Source organism: Stegastes partitus, unplaced genomic scaffold (assembly GCF_000690725.1).
Source record: "Stegastes partitus isolate 25-593 unplaced genomic scaffold, Stegastes_partitus-1.0.2 Scaffold1888, whole genome shotgun sequence".
NCBI classification, from domain to species: Eukaryota; Metazoa; Chordata; class Actinopteri; family Pomacentridae; genus Stegastes; species Stegastes partitus.
This window is the reverse complement of record NW_007579619.1, coordinates 114,780-129,358: the sequence shown is the minus strand read 5'-3', so window position 1 is coordinate 129,358 and position 14,579 is coordinate 114,780. Positions and strand designations below refer to the sequence as shown.

The 14,579-nt window shown below is 43.7% G+C and overlaps 2 protein-coding genes across 2 annotated transcripts; both read right to left on the bottom strand.

Annotated features, from left to right (window-relative positions):
- Window positions 1-1,311: 1,311 nt before the first annotated feature.
- Window positions 1,312-8,681, bottom strand: fgb (fibrinogen beta chain). Its single transcript, XM_008302833.1, has 13 exons — window positions 8,523-8,681; window positions 7,792-7,821; window positions 7,602-7,705; window positions 7,187-7,289; window positions 6,550-6,618; window positions 5,524-5,638; window positions 5,186-5,292; window positions 4,993-5,107; window positions 4,285-4,404; window positions 4,084-4,206; window positions 3,554-3,648; window positions 2,717-2,907; window positions 1,312-2,021 (listed from the first exon to the last, which is right to left on the bottom strand). The coding sequence occupies exons 1-13, from the start codon at window positions 8,601-8,603 to the stop codon at window positions 1,790-1,792; spliced, it is 1,485 nt and encodes a 494-aa protein (XP_008301055.1). The 5' UTR covers window positions 8,604-8,681; the 3' UTR covers window positions 1,312-1,789.
- A 1,670-nt stretch (window positions 8,682-10,351) lies between these two features.
- Window positions 10,352-14,579, bottom strand: LOC103373034 (galactose-specific lectin nattectin-like). Its single transcript, XM_008302832.1, has 6 exons — window positions 14,523-14,579; window positions 13,710-14,022; window positions 12,858-12,949; window positions 11,959-12,093; window positions 11,711-11,816; window positions 10,352-10,730 (listed from the first exon to the last, which is right to left on the bottom strand). Exons 2-6 carry the CDS (start codon window positions 14,002-14,004, stop codon window positions 10,663-10,665), a joined length of 696 nt encoding a protein of 231 aa, XP_008301054.1. The 5' UTR covers window positions 14,005-14,022; window positions 14,523-14,579; the 3' UTR covers window positions 10,352-10,662.

Below are 14,579 nucleotides of genomic sequence, written 5' to 3'. Positions count from 1 at the left end.
ACTCCATTCATTAGACTATTTGCACTGTGTACTACCTCCTGACAGTTTTTCGTGACAATCTGGACGAAGGCCTTATTTTTTTTAGTAGTTGTATTTAATAAATACTCTCATTGGTATTAAGTGTGTCATTTCTATCTTTTCATGTGTTCCAAATGGTTTTGTGATATGGTTTGTTTTACCTCAAATTCACGAGGTGATCTTTGTTCCTGGATGCCGTGGATGGTTGGTCCCGGCATCAGGAGGACCAGGCAGATGATTTGGGTTCGTCGGGTGCTACCGGGTCAGCAGTTAGGAGTTTTCCCTGGCAGGCTGTTGCAGCATTCTCCTTTGGGTTCATCGGTGTTTGGGGTAGTGTCATCGCCAACGTGGGTGGAGGTTTTGTCCAGGAGCACATCTGAGGTTTTGGTAGGGTTGCTAGCTTGCTACTCGCTTTCCAGACACATTTGGCTTTATTGACCACAAGTAGCCACGTGAAGACCAGGAAGGAATAATGATGGTATGAAAATGGCTGGACTGTGTGTTCATCACCGTGAGAAGTTTGATAATGGCAAGTGTCGATGCGTTTGCTGTCGCTCCATCTGATGAAGCTTTGAAATGCGCAGCTGCTTAGAACGGCTTTATGATGTGAATGTGCGAGACAAGACCCTCAAAGCAAATCTTTAAGCCACTTTGAGATATAAAAAAAAAATTGTCAGAAATAGGAGTTTTAACAGGACAGGATGAGCAGGCAACAGAAACAGCTGCAGAGTCCTTAAAAGTTTCCGTGCAGTTATTGAGCATGATTGAGTGAAGCATGATTTGGAACTAAGAAAAGGACATGAAACTGAGAAAATTCTCCAGCAGATAGAACAAGAGAACTTAGAGGTGTAGGGATGTTGTTTGTCTTGGCCAGACATCTGATGAGACACTTTAAACGCTGGTTAACAGCTCTTAACATAACCACTTTTGAGGATCTGTGCAAGCGTATGGAATCATCATCGTCCCTCTAAGCGGAATCTGAGTGAACTCCCCCCTGGTCTTCAGGACTCAATCAGCTACAATGGAATCAAGGATGAGCCGCCATTTGTCACAGCCCTGGCTCAAGACTGCAACGAGGAGGGAGGCAGCACGAGTTGGCAGCTACTAAATATATTTATTTTATCCCATAAACAACAGAAAATAGTGGCATGGTCGCCACACTACACTGATATTCATACCTGACATATTATTACATCAATATGGAATGTCTACTGAAGGTCTACTGGTTGCAGGAGAGGATCAGAATTGGTCCATTTGTGACTCGCTGGCAACAAAATGAAAACATGCTCAGTAGAAGGTTGCACACAGTTTGGCTCATTTATTGAGTAGCAGAGTACAGTTGGCATCAACTCATACTAACGGTGCACAACAAAGACGTCACACATCACAAGAAAGGACACATCACAGGTGATTTAGTCACAGCTCATCCGGTTTCTCTGCGTCAAGTTGAAGGAAACACATCTGTCTGACATTAAAACATCTTCTCTACACATAAGTCCTTCACTTTAATGCTGCATGTCACTTTTTTTAATGCAAGATTTTAATTTCTTCATCCTTGTTGTGTGATTTTATTCAGACTCTGTGATGATCGTGTAAATGTGTGTGTCCATTAGCATACAGGCCACAGCCAAATAAGAACAAACTTTCAGTGGTTCAGCATTAACAAAACTGATATGTCATTAAAAATAAATTCTTTCTGGAACATTGAACCTTTCTGGGTCTTTCTGACCATTTCCTGTATGTCTTGTATGTGTTGACACCTCCAGCATGACTATCTGGAGGCAAAGTATGGCCGTATCTTCATGCTGATGGCCTTGAGCGAATACCAGCTTCCCTTCCAGTTCATCCACACCACGCCGTCGTCTGTGCCGTGCTTGGCCATTTGCGACGTGTAGGCTCCGCCTATGTAGTATCGGCCGTTGGGATTGGCTGAGTGGCAGCGGTTGTACCACCAGCCGCCTCCGTCTTCCCTGGAACACTGCTTCGATGGATCACCAGGATTCCTGATGGGCGCAAACAAGGACAGAAACGTGTTAAATAGCTGAAAAAAAATCTGGCTAACCAATTGCAAGACAACAGCTTTCAGTTATTGCGAATAGGAAACATTTTTAGATGCGCTTAAATGGACTGTTCACTGCAGCATTCCACTGGTAACTGCAACCATGGCCACCATGGCTTCCCTTAGCTTCTTATTACTGTTGTTTTTAATTGTTTATTCTGTTCTTATTGGCTTGTTTTATTTATCTTTAATGTATCGTCTTTTTCGGGGGATTGAACAGAGTAAGAATTTCATTGTGTAGTACAACTACCTGTTTTGCTGTGCATATGACAATAAAACTCTTGAATCTAGCTTCGAAGCTACAGACTTTATCCCTACCTGTGTTAATGAATCTTTTGTTTTTAAAAATATGCACAATGAACATTACCAAGATGAAACCAGGAGCCAATTTTTTGAAACATTTTGTTAGTAGATGTACGGCCCTCTATGTGGGCACTCTGTATGTTACACAGCCAGTATGTGTTGACGTTTTTGCGTTAAAGAGAAACTACTTTAGCGAGTTTAATCCTTAAACATACTCAAGGCCAATGGCAGTCCCCCCCAACAAGAAAAAAAACAGAGGGAAAAGTTTTGCAACACATCAGAGAACTTGCCGGTTGGACACTGAGTGAACTACTCGATGTGTTTCAGGACACCCACCAGTTGTCGTTGTCTCTGTCGTAGGTGCTGAACATCATGCCGTTGTGGATGGTCATAGTACGGTTTTCACCAAACAGCTCAAGGGATCCTTCCAGGAAACAGTTGCCAGCGTTACCAGAGTAACCATCGACGGCCAGCACATAGTTGGATGCCTCGGACTGGATGGTGAACTGGCGGTACTGGGCATTGACCTGAAAGTAGGAAACATTTTTCAGATTCCTTCCTAACTGACACACCCATGATTAGAAAATGTAGGACAAAGTTCCCACTTTTCGGTATGTAAGGGTATTTAAAGTAGATACTGTTCTCTAACCGTATCAACTTAAAGGTTCCTGAGTCGAAATTTTAATTCCTCATCAAGCTGATCATGACGCGAACCCAACTCAGCGTCAGGATGAAAGTTAGCAAGATGAAATTTCTCGAACCCAACTGAGATTTTAACCGGCCAAATTTATCAGTCAGTAGTGGCAGATATCACTGATATAAACTCTTCTTTCTTTTGCAGAATGTAATGCAGAAAAAAGGGCTCATTTAGAAATGGTGCCATGCCATAATGTGAAAGCATCACAGCTGATCAGATGGTCGTATCTTCACAGTACGTCGCTAACTAGTTTAGGAAATACAGTGCTGGAATGTTTTTTTTTCACTTTCAGTCAAGAGCGGCACAAGCCTCTAAAACTCAGGATCAGTGGGGCTCTACAGACTGTACATCATAATGTCCTGAAGCCCAAGAGAAGGTCCTCAAAACCAAACCGAAAACATTATAAGACAAGTAGAAAGACAAGTGTTATTTGCAAGTAATCATTTCTGCTGCGGTTGGAAACCTTGAGGACTCACCTTGGCTCCTGTCCAGTCCTCCATCTCAATGAGAATCTCAGTCGGGCCCATCTTGGTCACCTGGCTGATGCGGTCATTACCCAGCCAGTACTCACCTGTCGCAAGACAAGGAAACAAATAAACAACCTGAGTACGGCACTATTACTGGTTTTAATCGACATTATCACATCTTTGGAAAGACCGGGACACTGAGCAGATAAAATGGATCCTGCCTTGCTTTTTAAAAAGGCTTTGCAGTATTAGTTTGATTAAAAATACTCGTCAGAGGTATCTCATGGACAGAAATGTTAAATCAGATTTTTTTTTTTAGCTTAGGTATGGTTGTCTTTCCCCATGGAAATGAAAGTAACACATGATGAGTTCAAGGGCAGTTGAAAATCTGCCTATTCTGACTGTTTCTACAATCTTGTCGCGACGGCGAACGGTATAATTCTGGCAACTTTCAGAGCTGCAGGCGGGTTTTCAGAGGTTTAAATAAAGTGTACAGGTAGATCATGGAATGGTTTCATCTTTTGTTCAACAAGTCTCACCAGGAGTCTCACAGTGACCCTTGCCAGCATCGAAGGCGATGTTCCCGAATCCGCGACGATATTCGTCCCAGCGTCGGCCAAAGTCAACGCTGCCGTCGAGCCTGTTCTGGATGAGAAGCCATCCTGGGAAGAAAAAGAGAAGTCTTAGAGAGAAACACTGAGGCCTTCACTAGTGCAAATTTTAACTGGATCGGTTCTCACCTCCGTTCTGGGTGGACTGATCACAGTACACCTTGTATGGAGTGGTGAAGGCATCGGGCTGGATGAGGTACATCTGGGAATCTTGTCCTCCACGACGGAAAATATCCTCACACTCCTTACCTGGATCACAACCAGAGAAGATTTCACAACAAAAAACGTCCTCGTCATATTGTCCTACAGTTTACATTTTCTGAGTAGCTCCGGAAGATGACACAGTTCTGTCTGTTCTGCTATGTGCCCGGTGCTTTGGTCCCAACCAGACCCCAATGAAACTTCACATACGCATTCAGGATCCGCATGAGATGACCCATATAGACCTGTTGTGTCTATGTCTAAGCAGTTTGTGTCTCTTTGTGGTCATTTTGTGTCGCTTTGTGGTTGTTTTGTGTCTCTTTACGAGTAGTTTGTGTCTCTTTTACGGTTGTTTTGTGTCTTTGTGGTCGTTTTGTGTCTCTTTGTGGTCGTTTTGTGTCTCTTTGTGGCTGTTTTGTGTCTCTTTGTGGTCGTTTTGTGTCTCTTTGTGGCTGTTTTGTCTCTTTGTGGTCATTTTGTGTCTCACTGTGGTTGTTTTCTGTCTCTTTGTAGTCGTTTCGCGCCACTTTTTGGTTGCTATGATCCAATTCCTGCTCCCCAGAAGATGAACTGTGACTCTAACTAATCACTGATGTTCTTCTCGTGGTATCATGGAGTTGTTTTTGCCACACCTACCGGACACCACTGGTATGGGACACTTGGTCTTGCACGGCTCCTTGCACTCCTCCTTCTGGGCCTGGATGGCCTTCTCCAGCTTCTGGATCTTCAGCCGGATCTTGTCCAGAACTCCCTGCAGCCATCAAACATTGTTTTATTTGCGGTCTCGTCGCTTTAATCCCATTGAGCATTCGGTTTACCTCTAATTTACCTGCAGCACTCTGATGTTTGATGGGAAAAGCGTGTCCACAGTCTCCTTGATGTAGGCATGCTGTTCCTCCACCCGGTCGGTGTATTGACTCACCACTCGGCTGTTGTCTGTGAACATCCGGTAACAGAAAGTGCATCAGAGGAGGTAGTTTTTTTTAAAAAACCATGTCCCAATAAAATAACAAATAAAGGCCTTTAAGTAAAGTTACAATTTTGACCCCAAGACTTGAATTTTCACTACAAATGTACATCGGTTCCAAAAAGCCGTCCCCCTTAAATATCTGAATATGCAACACGGCGGCTTTGACGTGAACGCTCCAACGTCATCATCTTTCTCACCGTTAAAGACTCGCTGCCTCTCCCTCAGAGAGTTGGACATGCTGTTGACGTAGTTGAAGATGTTGTTGGAGGATCGGGACAAGTCGTCCACCTGAGGCTTGAGTTGATTGATGCTCTGCGGGAATCAGACGGCGAAAAGGAATTTAAAAAATGGAAACGTCGACGTCGGCTCGGCAACAACACAGCAGCAAAGCAAATGATTTCCCAAAGATTTAACTGAAGAATCGATCGACTGAAGCGTATTTATACACTCGTAAAAAGTATAACCTGAGATTCTGTTACGTCAGTGAACTGAAACCATCATAAAATCACAACAACAAAAAAAAAGATGGAACAGAAATCACAAAAGCAGTAAAAACTGACTCAAAACAACCATAAAGACATTAAAAATTACAAAAAAAAAGACACAAAACAACCAAAAACAGGCACAAAATGAGTGAAACAAAAGACATACATACAAAAAAAAAAACAGATGCAAAACACGAAAATGACTAAAGGTGGAGGCAAAATGAGACACGAAATGACTGCAAAGAGCTTTAGAATGGCCAAAAAGAAATGCAAAGTTAACAAAAAGACAAGCAAACGTAACACGGGAGCACAAATTAGTAAAAAGAAATGGCCAAAAGCAGACCAAAAAGAGACATGAAACAACTAAGAGATGCACAGTGACTAAAGAAGCTAAACAAAATGACAACAGAGAGCCCAAATGGCCAAAAAGAAATGAATACTGGAAAAAAAGAGACAAAAACGAACCAAAAAGTCACACAAAATGACCAAAAACAGACACAAAACAAGACAAACTACGACATAAAGTCCATTAGCAAGTGTGACATTTGGATTCATCTCTATGTGCTTAAAGTAACATGAACGTATTTGTGGTATGAAGGTGAAACGTTTCATTAAATATACAATAAACTACACGTATGGATGGAAACTCTACTCGTTTCCAGCCCCGCCAATGTTCACGTGACAAAACTTTGCTGAGACGAACAGAAAGGCACAAAGAAGCTGCAACAGCCAACCTACCGTCTTGACGTCAGTCTCCTGCTTCAGCAGCGTGGTCTTCAGCTCGCAGCCGGTGGGACACAAGACGCCCTGGCGGACGGAAAAATGTATCGTTAGTCTACAACAGAAGTCATGAGTCCTACACATGGTCCGACATGTCCGTCTGGCCGTTCAGAAGGTCACTACGTTTTTACCTTTTTGACAGCTTTGATTGGCCAGAGCTCCTGTTTCTACCAACATATGAAAGCTTTCCAAGCATCAGCGATCTCTTTTTTTTTTTTTTTTTTTACTATTTCCGAACAAAATCCTGAATTTGGAAGCTCTTCAGCCAAAAGCTGAGTCTTGATTTCCACAATGTGCTGCGTTCTCTGAACATGTGGAGACTCTAGTACGTTTACTTCAAGACATACGGACGTCTGAAAGTGGCGTCCCCGTTCGGTTTCCAAATTGCGTGAGAAATTATGCAAATGTTGGAATTTCAGCTTTCAGTCTCGGATGCCAAAGATCATTCCTGCAAGGCGGTCAAGAAACTGACCTCCCCTCCTCTTGCCGAGTTGACACAGGACAAACCCTACAAGACTCAAAAACTACATCGCAGCAAAACCTCTGACCCAAACCATAAACATAGGTTTGGCCTTCGAGCGGCTTTGTTTCCTACCATCATCTCCGAAGCATGAGTGCATCCTCCGGCGTCGGGCTGTGGCTCCTTCTCCTGCACCTGCTGACCTCCGACCGGCGCCGGAGTCGGGCGGCCGCGATACCTACGAAAAAAAACCCACACAAAAAAGCTATTCTGTGACTGAACTTTGAGCAAAAAAAACCAAAAACCTGCTGAAATACTTTAACTCAGGTTTGTGCCGTTGTTTTGTCCACTGTGTGTCGTTTTGTGTCTCGTCTCGCCCTTTTCAAAAACGAGGAGTTTGCTAAAGCTCCTCGACGTCATTCAGACAAATTGATGCTGCAGATGTTTGATGACCTCGGGGGAAAGACTCCGACACAGCCGGAGGCAACAAACTCAACTCAAGCCCCCGTCGGTTTGTCAGTCAGCAGTCAGGTCGTTTGTGTTGCCGTACCTGCTGACGCCGCCGACTGGCGGAGGGCTGTAGCGGTTCCGGCTGTAGCTCTCTCTGCCTTTCATTAGCGGGCGGTGACCACGAGCGTCCACGCTTGTTCCGGTCTGCGGGCAAACGGCGGTTAAAAAAATGAATCGTAACGTAGTGACAGACGGACGTGCAGAAATCGCGGCAGGTTTGTTCTACGTACCGTTGCGTTCTTGTTTGATGCATTCGCGTCCTGTGGAAGAAAAAAGGGAAAAATTGATGTAACTGAAGGATCGAGTGGCTTTTCTCTGCGTCTTCTGCTGTTTAGGAGCCTCGTCTTTAACCAAAATGTGTTTTTAATTAACATAGAATCTGAGCAATTAGTGCAGTAAAACCAGAGTAACAGTATTTAAACATGAAAACTACATGCAAGACGTTCAGCTTCATGTTTATGCACAGAAAAGTAAAATAATTAGTTCAACTCAAAAACATAAACTGTTAAACAACGGCGTCACTGAACATTATCAGAAAAAGTAAATTCAGCCCTTTAATGAAACGCAAATTACGTCACAACTTGTTTGTTTTTTTAAACAACAAAGTCCCGTTTTTCCTTCACTTTCAAGAACGTGGACGTCTTCAGCGCTTCATGCTTGATTTGGAACTCGTTAATTCAATTTCTGATTCGTTTTATTATCTGACGAGTGCCGTTTTTTGTTTGTTTGTTTTTTAATTTTTAGGTCTGAAATCAGCTTTCTGATGTGGAAAAGTAAAAAACAAACACAAATCCAACCGAAATGTTTGACCTAAAGAACAAATAAATCACTTTTCACTTCGTTTTTTTTTTTTTTTTTTTTTTTTATAAACACAGATTTTACACATTGAAATGCAGTAAAGGTGCAACACAAGGTTTGTCCAGATGCATATTTTGTTGTAAAAGCACAGAAGCAGACTCACCGTGCCGTAGTCGTCATAGTCCAGATTGTCCTGAGCCCAGGCGACGTAAACGCACAAATACAGCACCAGCAGCGTCTTCATCGTACGCTATCAATAAAGTTTCCCCTCTCGAACTGTCGTCGGTCGCTCTGCTTCCCTTAGTGTGCCTCCGCTGCCTTCTCTGTGCCTGAAATCTGACTCGATCGGCTATTTATCCCCCCGTCCTCTCCCACTTCTATTGATCTGCTGAAGTCGGTCAACAACATCATCCAGCCTGAGTCTGTTGGAGTTGGTCCCGGAACAAAAGGGCAAAAGGACTCCAGAGTTTGTTTGAGAGTCAGATGCGTAAACAGTGACCGCCACCGTTTAGGCTTCGCATTCTGTCGACAGACTTCACGGTTCGGCTGAAACGTCACCGCCACCAAATTTAAGTCATTTTAGAAACTGCGTCTGTTTTAACCAAAGTGAAACAATTCATCCGAAAACAGAGACAGTCATCGGATTTATCGACTGCCGGCAGTCCTTGAACTCATCGTGTGTGACTTGTGGTTTCAGGGTTGGTTATAATTCACCAAAAATGAAGAGTTTGCTCGAAACAGATTCTAGACAAAATAAATAAATTAATTTAAAAAACTCTGAGGTCTTTGGTCCAACAGTGAAGCCGTTATAGACAAATGAGACAAAAGTTCTGGTAGTTTTCAGCTGAACTGTGGGCAGTGAGACAAGTATGGAAACAAATTTGGGTCACCAGCTATCTTCCAGATGTTGGAAACACGTGTGATTATTCCATTTATGCAGCATAACTAATCACATAAACTCAACTTTTGCTTTCCTTTAATTTATTCTTTCTAAATGCTGCACAGAAGAATCTCTGAGTTCTCTCTCCTCCTTCGTTCTGTTTCCACACATGTGCAGGACTTTGGAGGGAAAGTGAGAGGAAACCGAGTCAAAAAGTTAAAAAACAACCGTTCACATTTTCACGCTGATTCTGATGTTTTTCAACCAAATGAAGAACGAAGTCAACATTTCTCAATCAGAACATCATTCTGGTGTTTGATGCTCAGAAAACGACGGGTTATCGAACCCTCTTTGCTCACTTTCAACCGCCTGGAGCTGTTTTATCCGTCACACTAGCAGTGAGAACTGAGAGAAACGCTGGGACTTAATGTTTTACCCGATCTGAACTCGGGCCCATTCAGCGAACTGGGCTTCATCCAAATATTAGTTCACCTCGAGGTTGCAAGGTGTTCTTATCTCGGATGGGAGCTATTTAGGAGAATCTGAACTTTTTCTGGATGAATCATTTTAAACGTTCTCGCCGGATGTTGTTTTTGAAGTTCAGTTCACGACATTCGTTTTCGCAAAAGAAAAAAAGAAGTCTCAGTGACTCTTGTTGCTGTCGGGAAACTGGGCCGATGGAGCAACCGATGTTTGCCCGAGTCCAAAAGGCAGCGTTGGGTTATGAAATCCATGTCCTCAACACCCACACATGAACTCAAGCCTGTAAACAGGTGCAGACGTGGTTTGATTTGCACTTTTGTGGTTTAAACGAACCTCAAATACAACGACTGGACCTGTTGGACGTCGGCTGTTAAATGAATCCCTAAAAACTCGTCTGATTGCAGCTTCCTGAAAGTTCCTTTGCACCTCTGTCACAGTAAACTTTTGGGTTTTCACCAAACAATTTGCTGCTTAATTGAGAAACAAGTATAATCGTTAGTTGCGGTTGAGAACTTTGGACAAAAAGCCGCGTTTTAGTCCCCTTTGCGAACTAAATCACCAAATCTGTGTCAACATTAAACATCGTAGAAGCTCTGAATTTGCTTATTGTGTGACAAAAACCTTCACCATTTCAGTTGATGTATTTTTTTTTATTACTTTTTAGTGCTTCGTCTTACTGCTATGATAGGTACAGTTCTTGCAGCATGCTCGATTGTATTTATTCAATACAAAAAAAAAGAAAGACAGATAATCAGCAGAAAAATAAAAAAGCTGGAGATCTCGGCAGGTGGACTAGCCAGATATCTGCAGTGGAAACATCTTTGCGAATAAAACTAACCTCTAAAAGCCGAGGAAGAAGGGAAGCCTTTTTGTGGGCTCAGTTTGAGCAGCCCAGTACTTTGGCGCCACCTTGTGTTCAGTTCTTTTACGCTGTCTGACTTCACATGTCCTTGCAGCAGACGAACGGGAGGGAGTCGTTGCAGTTGGCTGAGTACCACTGCAACTCAACTGCAAAGAAAAAAAAAAAAAAAAGACGACAAAGAGATCAGACTTTAAGGATCCTTTCATTGCAGCTCCTTCACAGGCTTTAAAAACAAAACTGCAGTGAAAGTGCTGAATGTAATCCAAAGTGTGAACACCCGCAGCATCAAGCAACCGTGAGGAAGATTAGGCGACGCATGACCAAACAGCAGACCGATGAAGCAGTCGTGTTTCCTGTCTGCTAGCTAGCTAGTCTCTTAGCGTAAAGAATGTAAGTACGTCACAAAGCTAAAGATCTCTCTCTTGTTTGTCCACTGAGAAGATTTGTTGGGACGACTTGAGGTTTTCAATGGAGCGGCCACACAATCGTGGATTAATTGCTGACGAGCAAGCGATTAAACAATCAAGCTGAGGTAGGGCGTCAAAGCTCTGACACAAGGATGTGAATAATGGCTCCGCTGCTGCTGCTTCGGTATGTCCGTGTGGAGCATTCGGCCACATCCTGAGGCATGTTCGGAAAACAAGCTCTGCACTGGCAAACACCTGGACAGTGAGTCGTCACTGCCACACTGTGACAAATACGTTGGTGGCGAGAGATCATTTTAGATTTTGACGTGGAAACCTGCAAAAAAAATAAAATAAACGGAAGCGAGCGCGATTGCCCATAATCGATTAAAAATATATTAACTGATAGGGCAAAACACACAAAGGACAAACGTCAGCGAGCGTATCGTAGACCAGCTGTAGTACCTGGTTGTTCCACCAGGGGGAGCCTCTTCCTGTTTAACACTGTAGAGACCAGAGGAGGCGTCACTCAGACTACAGCTTTGTTTTAGCAGTTATTAAAACGGTCGCCAGTCGGTTAAGAAAACAGTTTAAATGTGCCTCTCTGGTAGACATGATGAAGTCGGTCATCTACAGGAACACGAGTTTAAAAAGCATCCCTGGTGTCAAGTTCATAGTGTGTGTGTGTGTGTGTGTGTGTGTGTGTGTGTGTGTAGTATTACGGTGATAGTTCATCATCAGGCAGTGATACGCGGTGGTGGGTTTGCTGCCTTGGTACCAGTATTCGTAGTGGAACTTGGAGCCGTCGCGCCACATCCAGTAACCTGGCTGCAGATGGACACAAACGTTCACACATAATTATTATTAAACTGCAACCCTCCCCCCCCAAAAGAAACCTCAAAGATTTACAGCGATCCATCAGTGTACAGGGCTGGGTAATAACACAGAATGAATTTCAGTATTTCCGTACATATATGGAATCGTAGCCGCCGATCCAGGTGAGCGGGAAGCTGTGGGTGACCTCTTTGATCAGATCCTGGACGAAGTGGTTCTGCTCATAGCTGTGGATCGCCGCCAGGTTGCCGCCCTCGAACTGACAGTAAATCTGGAACGAGCAAGACCGATAAGATGAACGTCATTCGTCACAAGTAGGGACGGGCGGCCTTTATTCTGATGGGGCTCAAACGAAGATCTGCTTGGTTGTTCTCTACTGTTGATTTGGTTCATGGCTGTTATATGTTTTCACTTTGTACAACGATAACTTTCATACCTCATCTAGCTTCTCGTACAGCACGGGGGATTTCATGACAAACTACGCTTTTTTTTTCTTTTTTTTTATTACATAAATGAGAATAAAGCGATTTCAGTGAAACACTGTGACTTCTGCGGTGTTGGACGACAGCAGCCACCTGAGGAGATGGTCGCGTGGATCGGAGCGCATTTAGCCGTTTAGCTAGCAACGGGCGCTACGACAAAGAACTCTGGGGTTGCTAATGTCTTCTGGTCGCAGCCGACATTTTGAATCTGGAAAATCCGGATGAAGCAAGAGTGAAAAGATACACTTCATTCATTACAAGTCGCAGCGGGGCGATGATTTGAGTTTTAAATGCAGGTTTGGTTGATTAACTCTCAAATCCATGAGCCGCTCAGTTTCATCGTCAGCTCATGTCCAGCGAGACTTATTGGGTGGAAACTCAACAATCATCGAAGCACCGATGACGGGCTCAGTCGTTCCAGGAGTTTAACTCGATCTGTGGCAAGAACTGCGGTTCAGATGTGGTTCTGTCTAAACAAAACCAGCCCTAAATTCAACATGTGTGAAGGGCTGAGTGGCTGGTCTTTCGTCTTTGTCGCTCCATCGGTCCTCACCTCAGCTTCAAGCCATGTCTTTGCGTACTCGACGAATTTGTAGCACTTCTCGTCGTAGTAAGTCCAGCCTTCTGGGCAGTGGTAGTAGTGTTCTAGAAGCAAAAGAAACCCAGTTAGACTCAGTTATGCGTGTGTGAACATTTTAACATATTTGTACTTGGACTGTAGCTTGATGCTGCTAAACCGAAGAAGACCAACAAGTGCTGACGGCCGTGGACTTTCCTCTACAGCCACCTGACTTCAACCTCTTTCATCCAACTCAGTCTCGACTCAATGATCTTTGTTTATGGCTCCATTGTCTTCTTGATTAAGTTTTAGGGGAAATGCGATCTCTGCTGGAGTTCTCGCCGATGTATCTTGTAATCTTTTGCTTCACTGCTGCTCCCTTTAAGCCAACCAATCATACATGGGACCAGAAAATGGAGGAGACGCTGCAATTATGAAGTGAAAGGCTCTTGTTTTAAACCGAACCCTGATCTTTTTCCTGACCAAGTCATATTGGTGCGGAGCATTAAGCACGCTTCTACCACGTCGAACAAGCACGAGTGTAAAACTGGATGTAAATGAAACGGATGGAACTCTGGTGTTTAGGTTCAGACTTTATGGCTTTATCGAACCTCGACACGTCGCGTCACAGGCCACAACAGAATCGCCTTCCTTTCAAAACGTACCTGAGGATGTGGTTTAATTTTTGGATGAACATAAAGTTGCGGAGACTGCGTTGGTTAGAGATAGAAAAACCAGAACTGCTGTTGATTAGCAAACCACTGGAAACCTGAAGATCCCACTATTCTTACTGCTGTTTCACAGTTTTGCACTCTAAAGAAACGCCGCAAAATAACAACCACTCACCGCAGTCGATAGGGTCGGAGCCCAGCGGCCTCTTCGTGTACGGCAGCTCTTCCCCGGTCTTGACGTCGACGCACCAGCAGTACCCGCTCATCGATGAGCACTGCCACGGGATGAAATTCCCGTCGGCGTCGCACTCCGGGCAGTACACTCCGTGATAGTAAGAGCAGTACATCTTCTTGTACTCGCAGAGGCTGCCAATGACCTTGGGCTGGGTGGCGTTGATCGGACCTCCTCGGCTCAGGGCCAGAACGGTGCAGAGCGCCAGCAGCACGCCGAGCGTCTTGCCGGCGAACATGATGACCACAACTGGGACCTTCCAAAAACAGAGACGTGAAAAACTGTCGGTCACGTTTCTCAGCAGATCTACATAAAGTCGGGCGTCGAGGACAGCAAAGGTCATCTGCACATCTTTGCAAAAACTTTGGTTATCGACATCAGGGAAGCTGTTTTTTGGGGGCTTGTTTTGCACCCATGACAAGTTACTCAGATCATTGATTACACTTACAGACATGAGCCACGTGTTTTTCTATTTGTTACGTGTTGTGATTGCTAGCAAACTTCATTTACTCCATTTTCCTTTTTTTTTTTTTTAAACAAGTAAAGATTTGCTTAAAATCAATAATAAATTAACCGAATAGTTTTTTTGTTTGTTCAAATCATTCTTTGCATGATACTGAAGTTCTCAAAATGGTTTAAAATATCCGTTTGCACGCTCACAATTGACAAATATAACTCTGTATATGTGCAGAACATCATACTGCAAGTCAACGAAGCAGAGTTAATGACATTCATAAGAACAATGTAAACACTCACAAGGTGGACTGGCTGTCTTCTGGATCAGCTGGAGTGTTGAGTCTCCTCTGGCAGCCT

Excerpts from the sequence above, each read along its gene's own strand:
- fgb (XM_008302833.1), bottom strand. The coding sequence starts at position 8,603 with ATGAAGACGCTGCTGGTGCTGTATTTGTGCGTTTACGTCGCCTGGGCT. Across the intron at positions 7,822-8,522 it reads ACTATGACGACTACGGCACG|GACGCGAATGCATCAAACAA; the intron begins GTGAGTCTGCTT and ends TTTCTTCCACAG. Across the intron at positions 3,649-4,083 it reads GGGTCACTGTGAGACTCCTG|GTGAGTACTGGCTGGGTAAT; the intron begins GTGAGACTTGTT and ends GTCTTGCGACAG.
- LOC103373034 (XM_008302832.1), bottom strand. The coding sequence starts at position 14,004 with ATGTTCGCCGGCAAGACGCTCGGCGTGCTGCTGGCGCTCTGCACCGTT. Across the intron at positions 12,094-12,857 it reads AGACATGGCTTGAAGCTGAG|ATTTACTGTCAGTTCGAGGG; the intron begins GTGAGGACCGAT and ends TGCTCGTTCCAG. Across the intron at positions 11,817-11,958 it reads GCGGCTACGATTCCATATAT|CCAGGTTACTGGATGTGGCG; the intron begins GTACGGAAATAC and ends GTCCATCTGCAG.